We start from the raw sequence: 13,929 nt of genomic DNA on the forward strand, positions 1-13,929 counted from the left end.
CAAAGAACAAAGACTTAACATTGTCTTAAATTTTGCTGCTGAGAAATCCCCACGTCGTTCTTCCCAGTCAGCAGTACAGTCCTCTGTACTGCTACTTTCTTAGTGTGTAAAAATTAAAAAGGATTACTAACGGATTCTGCTAGGCAGAAAGAGAAACTGAACAGCGGAATAGCTTCAGGGTGAGCAAATTACATTTGAAGTTAAGTTTGCTGAGCTTCCTTACCATTCAATTAAATTATTATAGGCAACAACACTGTTTTTCAGATATGGCTGAGGGTTAACATTGCTTCCAAAGGCATATTTGAAATGGCCATCTCTCAGACGATAGGCTTTTCTCCTGGATATTACAGATGTCAGAATGTCCTTAAGATGGTTCTGCAATGAAAAACCTTGTTACACATGCTGACTTGCTCATCCTACCAAGCTACTGCTGTGACAAGTGCATCATCAATTGAGGAGACAGAAGTAGTGCTACCATAGCCACAAGGACCTAAAGATGTAAGGGGGAACCAAGAGCTCAACAGCATACAGCACGTTCTCTCTAACTACCTGATACAGTTGGATAAAGACGACATGACATCTCAAAATTCCTTCACTATACTTAGCATTTCTTTGTAGAATAATTATAAAAGAGGCAGAGAACTGCATTATTTATCTGTACAGATAGACAACTTCATAGATTCTCCTCCTTCATCTGGAGGCGGGGGGGGGGAAAAAAAAAAAAAAAAAAAAAAGAAAAAGATGATGCCGACCTCCCAAACCAGCAATATAGTCAGATAAAAGTTGAACTAGCTGCAGCTTACTACAAACTATTTGAAATGAGTTACAAAGATGACAGTCAAACTCTTCCCAGCAGCAGCAGGCAATGTAACAAGGGACAACGGCCACAAGTTGCATCTGTAAAAGTTCACGTTGGACATTAGAACAAAATCCTTCCCCAGGAAGGTGGCACAGCCCTGGGGCAGGTGGAGGATTCTCCATCCTTGGAGGTTTCCAGGACGTGTCTAGACAAAGCCACAGCCAGCCTGATTTAGTGCAGGGGATAGTCAGTCCTAAAGGGGAGATGGGACCAAACACCTCCAGTGCTCCTTCTCCTTCCAGTCAGTAATTCCGGGCTTGAACTTTCTACCCATCTTATGAACATCACCCGTCTAACACTGGAAATTTTCAATTATTTCTTATTAGTGTATATTTTTGCTGGTTTACAAGAATAAAGCAGAAGAAAATATCAAGTCAGCAGTTCATTATACTACTTTACATAGAAACAGTATCCTATTTATAAGGAGGAAAGACAAAGAGGGCACTGCGTATTAGCCTGTGATGCATAGTTTAACATGTGATGTGCTGCTTCCTATGTCAAAGAGGTTTCTTAAATGCCAGGAAATCCCCAGCTGCAGATCTCTTCGGGAGAGTTAAAGGATTTAACTAGATGTTACACTCACACTGAAATACTTGCTCTAAAGCTACAGCAAAAAGCCACTTATTCCTCTTTCTCAGACTGTGTAGGTACCTTGAAACTACGGAAGCAGCACTCCGAGGAAACAAGCAGGCAACTGCTTCCTAACCTAGCCTCACTCCTGGATGAGGAATTCAGGTCAGCCTCTGAATCGTGACTCCCACAAGTCAAAAGACTCGGCTTGTGGGAAACCACCCACAAGCCAAAGCTTCAAGTAATGGCAGAATCACGTGGCCCTGAGTGAGACATGTCAGGTAGCATACTACTGATGGCCAAAAACAGCAGCAGCAGGAGGCCCTTCACCTGCAGGTGTTACCCAATTCTGCTACTTTGCTTCCATGACAGCTACTTTTGCCCACAATGGATTATTTTTAATAAGACTCTTTAAACTGGAGCTGCCATTCTGATAATGCTTTTAAATGACACAAACAGCATTTTCCAAATCAGCCACTCAGGTGTGCCTAGAGTTCTTCATACACTATTTCAAAATTAATACTTGCAGGCACAAATCAAAGACTATGATGCCACAGATCTAGAATCTCTTTGATTCTGCTCTTATTCCTCCTGCGGCAACCAGGCAATCAGAAAAACAGGTTTCTTCTCCCCACTGAGGGACGCTACCTCCATATTGCACGCAAAGGGTTTTGTTGCTGGCCTAATGGGAACACCACTGCTGCCCAGCCCAGTCTCACCTCCACAGCGTAAACAACAGCTGTCACCGCTTCCTCCGTGACGTTGTCTAGCCCATGCTCATACGCGGTTACAATCATCCTTCCTTCTAACTGGCCACGTGTAGGAAGCATCATGGTATGGGAACACAGCTTCAAATCATCATCCTCCTGAGGATCCTTTGCCACAAACTGCTGGGCTCCAGACAATGGATTCTGAGGCTGGAACCGGTGCTGTTATCAACATAATAATAGAACATAAGAGATACACTAGGTCAAAGCCTTTGGCTCATCTAGCCAAACATCCCTTCTCCCCTGGAGAGCAAGTGCCTAGGGAAATACACAACAGCAGGACAAACAGAGCAATATTCACCTCCAAGACACTCTCTCAAACCCCAACAATTCATGGGCAAAGAACTCCCCGAGCCACTGCTGGTGTCCTTTTATTTAACGGCCTGTGAACTTGCCCAGTAGCACCTTGAACCATCTAAATCTCTGGTATCCACAACATCCTGCAGCAAGATTTTCCACAGTGTAACATGACCTCCATGAAGAGCCACCTCCTCTGGTTTGCTCTGTACTTCCCACCTGCTAACTTCCACTGACGCTCCTGTAAGTCTCAAATGTGATCACTGTTCCTTTTATCTCTGCTCATGCTATCTAGGCCAGTCATGGTTTTATGGACTTTCACAGCTCTCAGCCACTCCTTCTGTACCAAAGAGTTCTCCTTTATTTAGTCATTTCTTGTACCGAAGCCTTTTGCTATTGGACAATAAGAAGGGTATGTATTTAATTACTAACTGTACAGTTTCTTATCAAGATATAAAACCATGGTCATAAGCTTGTGTAATTCTTAAAGGTCCTAAGTCATTTCTCATAAAAGCATAAAGCTTTAAATGCAGCAGGTTAGCCAAATTCCAGTTCCAGATTTTGTACTCTCGCCTCCACATGCACTTTCACATCTTTCTCTAAGCAGCACTGTGTTACAGAACAGCCACTATTTCCGAGATGGAAAATGGCGATTACTCAGGACTAACTCAATTATTTGTAAGAAAAGCAAAAAAACCCCACCACACTCAACTTGAATTCATACCACAAGGTGGCAACCCACAGCTCCCAGGTCATGCACATTCCAATACAACACCCTTGCTGTGCTTGCGTTACAGCTGACAAAGTGCTTGTGGGAACTTCTGGGAAGCCTGTCTCCAGGTGGAGGGAAAAAAGCCAACAAGGACTGCTGATGCTTGGTCCCAGATGCCTGCTCAGCTCACCCTTGACCCACAAGGGAACAAGAGGGCCCTTGCTCATGAAGTACTCCCAGAACTCCTGTTCCTCAGCTCTGCAAGGCACAAGTCTCATTATTCTGCAACAGAAATTCCCACGAGGTTCTTACAGGGCATCATGATAAACTCATACTTGAAATATAAACAACAAATACACAGCTAAGTGGATTTCTGATGTCTCAGTTTCAGGAGAGAAAGGAGAAGTGCTTTATTCAAAGGACAGTGTGGCATTTAAGTCAGAGTGAAAACCAATCCACCCACTAATAACGCAAAAGATTTTCATCCCACTAATTCTGAAGATTTATGCTTTCATTACAGGAAAGTTACATTCCTGTATGCCTGGAGGGAAAAAATAAACAAAAAAAATTTCAACAACTCCAAAAGGAACAAGCTTTGGGAAAGCAGAAGCCAAATGGAATAAACCTGTGGTCATTCAAACAGCTGCTATTCTGACCAGTGAGGGAACCATCAAGAAATACTAAGGCACTTCTAAGTTCACAGTACTGAGGAATTCCACTAATAGCAGACACTTCACATAATACTTACCACCAATCGTTCCAGGAACACGTGTATAAACATACACTAAAAACGTGATATAATGTAGGAGTGTTCATGTAAATCAAATTCCAAGACTTCCACCGTGCACAACTTAGCTTATCGAACTCTCCCTCTCTCTCATTGTAACTTTTCAGTAGTAAGCAAGAAATTTTAAAACAAAAACAACACAGACGGCTGTCACAATTCAGGTCATAACTGCGAACAGCACAAAGCATTTCTGCAGTTTCTCAATACAAGGAGCCTTCAGCTGGACTCGTGATCCTTTCCAATAGCTGCTCCACAAAGCGCACATATACTGTCCAATTATAGTGCCTCAAAGCGTGGTTGACTGTGGCCGAGCCAAGTTAACTTCTCACAGCTGTAGAAGGGGGAGGTTTCACATGCCCACCTTTCTTCCCTACCCCTGGCCATGTGGCTGTCCCTCCTTCCTTTGCACTGGCTTTGGCATGCATCCAACCACAAGGAACACTAGATCCAGCTGAATAAACCCGCAAGAAAAACACCTCTCCCCCAACCCAGTTAGTTTTCTGCCTTGTCAGTGAACTAAACTCAATCACTGTGTGGTCAGACACTTGACAATACTGGCTCAGTAAGAGACAGGAGGGGAACAGAAACTCCGTTTCAGCAAACTGTTGCTGAATTGGACTCAGGCTGTCTCATGAAATCCTACCTGTGTCCCATCCTGATTCTCCTTCATGCCAGGCCCCCTCCACACTCATCTGGCAGGACAGAAACAACTTTAGAACTGGCTTGCCACAGTATCTGATCAACGTAAAGAGCCTTTGCTGCAAAATAAGAACTGGATTTTGTGCGTTTCTCTCCCATCCACTAGGGGACAGCAACTTTGCAGAGGACAGTTTTTCCAAGGTATTTTCAGTTCCGAAACAACTAAGCCCTCTAAAAAGTTCCACCTAAGGAACATCGTACTTCTAACTATTCAGACTGTACAAAGTCCTTTGGAGAGCATCACGCATCAAGGAATTCCACCTGACTGAGAATAAACTGGAAATCACTGTTGCTTTGAGAACTTAGCAGCACTGTGAAGCAAATGAGATTACAGAGAATGTGAAAGATGAACTGGCCTATGAAAAGTCTGTCCAAGTGTTACTGGAGTGGCCACAGAGCAAGAGTTACTCCTTCTTGGTTCCTGAAATAAAAGCTTTTGCAACTCTGACATTCAGATGTTCTTCCGTGTATTTTCTGGTGTCTTAAAGTCAGGACACACTACAGCCTTCCGCTGAGAAGCTTCCACACAAGAGAGTAGCAGCTACTAGCTCCCAGCTCCTGCCCCAATTCACAACAAATCTGATATATGCCATTTCACATTAAAGGCTTTCACCACCCCTGGCAGTAATGAAAACTGTATACCATGCAGACCTCTTCAGCCCCAAGACAATATCAGAGAGCTAAGACTACTTGACCATGGAAACTTACATCAAACTTCTGTCGAACTGAAGAAATCTTTTTCTTTCCTTTGGGCTTTCCAGGTTTAGTTGCAGAGCCACCTGGCCATGGCAGAGATCCAGCACCTTCTACGAATTAAAAAAAAAAAAAAAAAAAGTTGACAGGTGTTACTTTTGATTTAGGGCCAGGATGATCCTGTCAACACAAAAACTAACCCTAGGTCCCCAGCTAGGCTCAAGACCAACAGCCATGAGCCAGAGCAAGAACTTCTTAGAGCAGAACTATCAGCAGCACCCTACTTCAGTAGAAATTTCTGTCTGTACATCACATAAAAACTAATGGCACAAGGAGAGAGATGAGCACAACCTCCAAGGAAAGCCGTAAGGAACAAACCATGTTTTGTCAAAAAAAAAAAAAAAAAAAAACAGCAGATGCTTGCCCAGAGGGGTGAGCTTGGATCAGGGCAGATGCTAGCCAGGGCAATAGAGGCCTGACTCATTACATCTGTCCTTACAGTTTCCCCATCAGCTTTACAGAATCACAGAATGGTTGAGGTTGGAAGGGACCTCTGGAGATCATCTAGTCCAACCTCCCTGCTCAAGCAGGGTCACCTAGAGCATATTGCCCAGGATCACATCCAGGCGGGTTTTGAATATCTCCGGCAAAGGAGACTCCACTACCTCTCTGGGCAACCTGTTCCAGCGCTCTGTCACCCTCACTGTAAAGAAGTTTTTCCTCAGGTTTAGGTGGAACTTCCTGTGCTTCAGTTTCTGCCCGTTGCTGGGCACCACGGAGAAGAGACTGGCCTCATCCTCTCGACACCCCCCCCCCCTTCAGATACTTATACACGTTGATGAGATTGCCTCTCAGTCTTCTCTTCTCCAGACTGAACGGGCCCAGCTCTCGCAGCCTTTCTTCAGAGGAGAGGTGCTCCAGTCCCCTCGCCACCTTTGTAGCCCTCCGCTGGACTCTCTCCAGGAGCGCCATGTCTCTCTTGTACTGGCGAGCCCAGAACTGGACCCAGTACTCCAGGTGAGGCCTCACCTGGGCTGAGGAGAGGGGCAGGATCACCTCCCTCGACCTGCTGGCAACACTCTGCCTAATGCACCCCAGGATGCCATTGGCCTTCTTGGCCGCAAGGGCACATTCCTGGCTCATGGTTAACTTGTCCACCAGGACTCCCAGGTCCTTCTCTGCAGAGCTCCTTTCCAGCAGGTCAACCCCCAGCCTGCACTGCTGCATGGGGTTCTTCCTCCCTAGGTGCAGGACCCTGCACTTGCCTTTGTTGAATTTCATGCGGTTCCTCTCCGCCCACCTCTCCAGCCTGTCCAGCTCCCTCTGAACGGCAGCACAGTCCTCTGGTGTGTCAGCCACTCCCCCCAGTTTAGTATCATCAGCAAACTTGCTGAGGGTGCACTCTGTCCCTTCCTCCAGGTCACTGATGAATACACGGAACAAGACTGGACCCAGGACTGACCCCTGGGGGACACCGCTAGCTACATGCCTCGAACTAGACTCTGTGCCACTGACCACAACCTTCTGAACTCTGCCATCCAGCCAGTTCTCAATCCACCTCACCGTCCACTCACGTAACCCACATCTCCTGAGTTTACCTACGAGGATGTGATGGGAGACAGTGTCCAAAGCCTTGCTGAAGTCCAGGGAGACAACATCCACTGCTCTGCCCTCATCTACCCAGCCAGTCATTCCATCATAGAAGGCTATCAGATGGGTCAAGCATGATTTCCCTTTGGTGAATCCATGCTGACTACTCCTGATCACCTTCTTGTCCTCCACATGCTTAGTGATGACCTCCAGGATGAGCTGTTCCATCACCTTTCCAGGGTTTAGCACACTTTGTCTTGGACTCTCCTTGAGCACCAAGGATAATCATTCTTGTTGCACTGAAGTGGAAAGGTCAGGGTGGGAGAAATGCAAAGGCTGTAGAGTCCAGGAGCAGGATGACACCAATATGAACAGTGAGCTTGAGCCACATCACCTTGAGGAGACTACTCAAAAACCCACTCTATGCAGTTTGATAGCTAGCTCTACCTACAGCAGACCAAAGCATTTCTTGATAATCATACAGCTCTTGGCAAGGACAGCCTAGCAGATTTGCTACCAACAGGTTTACAAAATTTGTGCACAGCTCTCATTCAGACATATCTGGGCTTAAGAGGAGATTGCATCCTGTGCCTTTATGCTTGCTGACAGTGAAGAAAAAGTAGTGTTTCCTGCAACCCAAGACTGGACAGCCCTCTTGTGGCTACAGAGACAACTTCTGCTTCGTTTCACCAGTACTTGCCTCCTTTGGCTTTGCACAGGAAATCAGTATCCTTCTTCCTCTGGAGCTCTGAGCAGAGTATGCCCAGTGCTGGGGTCACCACCCAACTCCAGGGAGCTGAGACAACATGACCTGGAAGGCACTCTAGTGGTGTCTGGATAGGAGGCTGGGCTTCTGCTGCCCTGGCAACGCTGAGAGCAGCACTGTGAAGTCTCAGACGTTTCCTAGTCAGACCTGAACCAAAGATGGCATCTGCCGTTCCCTCAAAATTTGGACAGCGCATCACAGCAGCCATCCTATGGCTCACCACTCACAAATTGGCCTATCTCAAGCATTGCGTGCTGAGCACTGACAAACCCTCAGCCAGTTCTGCTATTCTCTCCTGTTACCACAGCCTGCCAAGGCGCGAGACCAACTTCACACCAGTCTGCTTGCCACAGGCTCCTACAACTATGTTTGATTTGTTGTAATTAGGAATTCATAAATACAATTATACTGCAGCCCTCTTTCTAGAGATGAAGCTGGCTGGAAGTCCTTGGCTACGTGTAGCCTCACACACTCACAGATGCATCAAGACCATAGTGTCCTCTGCCATGGGTGAGGGGAACTTCTAATAGATGAATCTTTTGGATCAGGTTAAAACAGAGGATGCAGATGAAGTTTATGAATGATCAGCTGTGAAGAAGTTAGAAACAGCTTGCACATTTAGGCCCCCACCCCCAAAAAGCAGTTTACTATAAAGTTTAGCTACACCCTATTAGTGATGAGAAACTCACACAGTTTATTGTCAAAGTCCAACAGTTGATTCCAAGGAATTAAAAGATAATAATTAGACCTTCTCCCAGAATCATAAAGTAATGTCACTATTCATCAAGACAATACTGAAACAGAGGTCCTAACAACGGGGCATGGGAAGGAATCGCAGGCAGTCATCAAGGACCACTGCTGCCCCCCACTGAAATCTCAAGATTTACATTTTAGGATTTATCAAAAGATTGCTGCTTTTCTCCCAAGACGTGTTACTCTTTACAGATAAATCCTTTCTTTCCTCCTCCTTTCCTCCGTGCTAGGTCAGGTCCCATCTAGGAAGAAGGGGTTTGGTGTGTTAAGGACAAACAGAGGAATTGCCTGGCCCATTTCAAAGCTTCTAGTAATAACGTCTCTCTTGCCAGCTTGTAACGTTACCCACTGCAGGCCTTCCTCCTTGTCAGAAGGCTCACACAGCTCTTGTGTAACCTCACTTACGAAAGTATCCTTAGCCAGCTGTGTGCCTCGATGAAAGTAGAGTGGCTGGAGACAGAAACGGCACACACAACGCCCTCCATGTTATCTGACATAATATATAACAGGTTAAAGTAGAGTCACGTAAAATATAACAGGTTAAAGTAGAGTCAGCTTTAAAAATGACTTATTTAAAAATAACTGTAACTTTTAAACTAAATGGCATTTTAGTTTTTGATAATAGGTCAGAAAGATGCAACTCTACTGAATCTGAGCTTGCACATTTAACAAAAACACAGCCAGATTTAGAACAGGGAACGGTCAAACTACAGTTTCCTATTTCCCATTACAAAGAGCCCAGGGCAGATTTTTTTGACTCCTTTCAAGGTTTTCATATTAATAAGCCTGGCTGACATTAGATCAAGAAAGCAAAGTTTCCCTCCGCTATTCTAAGAAAACCAATATCTACTTTCCTGACTACAAACGAGAAGGCTGAGTTGGCTTAGGCGTGAAACTTAAGAGAGGCTAGCATTTATTTATTTATTCTTGCCAGCAAGACAGTTAGACGTTAACAGACCATCAGTAACGACTGCTGAACTGCCCTCAAAGATGAGCAATAGATAAGAATGTTTTTCTAAAAGCTGCCATTTCTCTGCGGTGATGACAGCAGACAGTCCAGGCAGAATATGTCAGATTTTCCTAACGTGCTGCAACAGCAAAGCACAGGAGGAAAGGACTAAGATACATAGAGAACAACAGCCAGGCATAGAAAATATGCTTTCCTTCCCCCTTCCCACCTCATGCATTTGACTTTCAGTATTTTATCTTCTTGCAGGGACGGAGATTTAGTCAAACATTTTCTGATGACTCTTAGGGCAAGAATTCATACTCCCGTTTTCCTCTTTTACTCCCTTCTCCACTCTCTGGAAAGAAGAGGAACACAGGCAACCTGAGCCTCTCTCTCATAGCTGGCACTTTTTTATAGTTTGCCCTTAAAGCAAGGCCTGAGGGCAACCCTGAAACAATAAAATGCTCCTGCTATCCTGGCAAGAGTTTTAACTCTCTGAACCAATTCTTGGTTGGCCCAAGATTATTAGTAAATAAACTAAATCCTTTCATCACTAACTCAAGTGCTTGCGGTTGTTTAAGTTTTATTCAATTAACTTTTAACGAAGGAGGAAGGCAACAGTTCAAAAGTGAGATGTATTAACTCAAGAAATCTTGCTAACTTGATTGTTTGCAATTTTACACAAACAAAACAGGCTTAGTGAGCAAATCCATGAAGGTTAAGAAAGGTTTTAAACTGGATTTGTTCTTGACAAAATTTCTCTCAAAGAGAAAATCCAGCCATAAACTCAGACAAGCACTTCTTAAAATATTGTTAAAGAGAGAATACCAAAGAAAACAGTTTTCTTGTTATGGAAAATCTGCCACACCACTCAAGCTAATATCGCCAACCTGAAACCAGCACTAAGACAGTTCCTAGTATTTTAGATAGCATGTTTCTGGGAAGTTCCTCTCACTTTAGGTACTTCCACGACTTCCCAGTTATGCTGCACCTGGGTGCCACTCAAGTATTTTTGATGCCTTTACACCAGGATGGAGAAACAACATCCCTTGTTTTCTTTAAAAAAAGGACAGAGAAGTCAGATTTAGTATCTTCCAAACAGTACTTCCTCAGAATCCTGCTTTGTCCTCACTGGGAGCTGAGCAGATATTAAAAGAAAACTGGTCATTCTTCACATCAGAAAAGATACGAGCCTTCTCTGCTCTCCGTTATCAAGTCCTAAGCACCCTGTGTCACACAGGATGTTGATTTGGGACTTGAAGTTTGCATGATCAATAGCCTAAGCAGGTAAGAGATGAAGTAGAGAGGCTTCTTTCTTACCAAAGGGTCGCACTCACCCCATGTTCGCTTATAAGCCCAGGAAGAACCACCACTATGAGAGGTAGCAAACTCTGGATTAGATGGGCTTGTTTGTATGGTTCATTAGGTATTGTAATCCCTCCTTAAAAATGCCTTCTCCAAGGCTTCCTACTCCAAATGCTATAATATCAAGTATGCTGGTAACAATTACCCTACCCCCCCCCTTTTATTTTTTTAAATAGGAAATGGCTTTTTAAAGACAGGTTTTTCTCCTTGTCTCTCTCTCATGAGGGTGGAAACTACACGCAACAGCAATACTTGTGATGACATACCAAGCGCATCCAGTGTGCTTCTTTAAAATTACTTGTTGCCATGAATCATGAAGTGAACACCTTTTATCTAATAGACAGTGGTAGAAACAAGACCCTGTTAGCTTCCATTTTTACACAGAAACTACAGATGTCCGATGGGCATCAAGGAAAAAAGTCTCTAGACATATCATCCAGTATTCCATTTGTATTGCAGTTCCCTGGACTTGCATACATAATTGACTAACCCGTGTACAGGATACTGTCTAGTAAAATGCATGTGTAACAGATCTGCTAGTGAGCCAGTCAGCATCCCAGACTGAGGTGTCTCAGCACAGATCAGCTCCAAAATCCTTAGAATCCTCAAAGATCTGGCAATTGAGACAGAAAGAAAGACTCTAGAAGGGACTATCAGCACATACTGCTAACTGCTGAGCACCAAATCATGTCTTAAAAACACACGCATGATCAAATTGAATTTTTTAAGAAGATGTCTGCAGATCTGCAGACATCAAGCCAATAAAAGCCTGCCTGGAAGCACCGGTGGTTGTCAGCTTGTCAGCACTTGGTAAGGTAGCTGGTCAGCTAGCACTAGCACTTTATTACATTCTGTTGCAAATTTATTGAGGCATTACAAAACAGGGTTCTTCAAGGGCTCTTATAGAAAGTACGCTTGAATAGGACAAGAGGCAAAGTCCTCACAAGGACTTGAGATTTAAAAAGGTCAAGAGGTAATAAAGAATGAGTAGCTTTCAAGCATATGGAAGGCGCCTGTGGAGTGCAACGCTGCTTTTTGCTGGGGCTCATAGTTTTAACTCATTCCTAGACAGGCTTGAAAATATGGTAATGGGGAACTGAAAGTTGGCCAGCAGTCTGAGCTATTCAAGTCAGTAAAGATTAAGCCTGTCCAAACAGCTGCAGAACAGTTGCATGAAACTAAATGACTAGGTGATAAATTCACAGGTGAAATTCAATAGAGGTAAGCATGGAGTAGTTCACAGAGAAATAAACAACGTCAACTTCAGCTACACAGTGACGAGCTCTAACTACCACCACTCAGAAGCAAGACCTTTAGGTTGTGAGCACGGCAACAGAGGTCACATCAACTCTGTGCTCAGCAGTTATTAGAAAAAACCAAAATCAGATGCTAGCAAGAGAGAACATTGCTTTGTCCCTACATAAAGCCAAAGCATGCCTGCATCCTGAATACCAAAAAAAAAAAAAAATCTGAACAATAACAGAAGACCAGGAAGCTCAAAGGTATGGAAAGGGCTCCATGCATGAACAAAGTAGATTAGGATTTGTCACCTTGGAAAAGAAAAGGCAGGGCAGGAGAAAAAGTCAGTAAAGTTAGGAGTGCCCTAACTTTATCCATACATACGATGGATAGGGAATGACTGTTTGCCAAGTGAGGTGAACGTTGCTGTGAAATACTGAATAAGCTCTTACTACCACAGGTTCAGAAAACAATTAGAAAGTGCATGGGGGGGGGGGGGGAAGTAATGAAACACCCCAGTAGTGATGCCAACTCAGGGTGTGTATGAACCACAAATTTCTGAAGACTGGCAACACGTATCAGGGGAGTTTCGCTGTAAGAACATAGCAATAGGGCACTAGAAGTGTCCACTGATGTCTACTATCTACCACTGGGAGGACAGATCTAAGCCAAAGAACAGAAGACGGCCGCAGACCTGCTGGGTGTATTTTTTCATTAGTGTTGGGAACCCTGGGACAGAAGGCCAACTCCTACAACACAGGCAGGTATTCGTAAGAGGTCCCAAGGAATGAAACAGGGGATGGGACACCAGCTTTCAGGGGCACAAGCCTTCAGGAACTTAGCTTTAAGTCATAAAACCCAAAGTAGAGAATATTTTTATGCAACTCCATCAACAACTTAAAATTAAAACAAGCATATAGAAACAAACAACATGACAGAAGTCCTACTTTACCACCCATAAATCCTTTCTGTTTCACATTGTGCTAAGAGTACCGCAGGAAACCAACCATGCCAAGAGGAGGTGAATGACTCCAGCCTCTTTCCACTACACACAGTGTGCTTCATTTGCTGGCAACACATTCCTTAACATCAAGCACCAGTTTGGAGTCAATCCCTACAACACGAATTCATGGCACTGACAGCTCAAAAACAATGCCACAGAGTTTGGACACTCCGCAAACACCTGCATCACTTGCATTCAGAACCATCTGAGGCTCACGAAGTGCAGCCACATCTATTCTTGCTAACTCAACAGCAGTCTGTGCACTAGCACTGGATTAAGCAAACAAGGATAGGGGAGCTACTGACTGGTACTGGTCAAGAGACTGGCAATGAAGGGGAGGATGTGCAGGAACATTTCAAAGAAGATTTGGAAGATGAGATGAATCGTGTTCCACACATATACAGTATTTTACAGGACTCAGACATCAATACACTTTCATCAAGGAAAAACGGCAGGGTCTTTTTAAGTTGTTTAATTTATATTTAAGTTAGGAACTAAAATCTAACTAGTAAAGACTGAAAGCTCAAAGCACTATTTTTTGTATCATATTAAGTATTTCATGGGATATCGTTAGGATATAGTCACTCTGTGAAGATTATTATTAGTGATATTTATTTTGGCTAAAGATCTACAGATCTGGAGATCTTCTGAAAGCACTGCTAGACTCTGCTGTTTCAGGTAAAACTCACAGGGGAATTGTTGCTCTTGACCTTTGTTTTATAATCCAGCTGTTAGCACTGTAAGGCAAAAGCAAGGAGCAGCAGAATTTAAACATAAATCTTCTGAATTATACGAGAGCAGACAGCTAAAGAGCACCAGAACGGGACTCAAAAAAAGGTGCCTGTAGAGCTCAGGAGCAGACAAAGCAAGTTTTGAGAAG

General features: G+C 44.0%; 2 protein-coding genes across 11 annotated transcripts in view; one reads left to right on the forward strand and one right to left on the reverse strand.

Moving 5' to 3' along the window:
• The window catches only part of LOC138067970 (uncharacterized), a 164,501-nt gene extending 162,359 nt beyond the window's left edge, over window positions 1-2,142 (forward strand). The window contains exon 5 of the transcript XR_011142438.1: window positions 1,498-2,142. The gene's annotated coding sequence lies outside the window, so the exon portion shown is untranslated. The remainder of the gene's footprint in view (window positions 1-1,497) is intronic.
• TADA1 (transcriptional adaptor 1) overlaps window positions 1-13,929 on the reverse strand; it is a 36,839-nt gene that overhangs the window by 20,334 nt on the left and 2,576 nt on the right. For all 10 annotated transcript variants that reach the window (XR_011142435.1, XR_011142433.1, XR_011142437.1 and 7 more), the window contains exons 4-6: window positions 5,400-5,497; window positions 2,149-2,358; window positions 224-375 (exon numbers count right to left, since the gene is read on the reverse strand). Coding sequence is in view for 3 of the 10 variants with exons in the window: in XM_068951959.1 (XP_068808060.1) it covers window positions 224-375; window positions 2,149-2,358; window positions 5,400-5,497 (460 nt within the window). In the remaining 7 variants the exon portion in view is untranslated. The remainder of the gene's footprint in view (window positions 1-223; window positions 376-2,148; window positions 2,359-5,399; window positions 5,498-13,929) is intronic.

Source organism: Struthio camelus, chromosome 8 (assembly GCF_040807025.1).
Source record: "Struthio camelus isolate bStrCam1 chromosome 8, bStrCam1.hap1, whole genome shotgun sequence".
In the NCBI taxonomy this organism is placed as follows: Eukaryota; Metazoa; Chordata; class Aves; order Struthioniformes; family Struthionidae; genus Struthio; species Struthio camelus.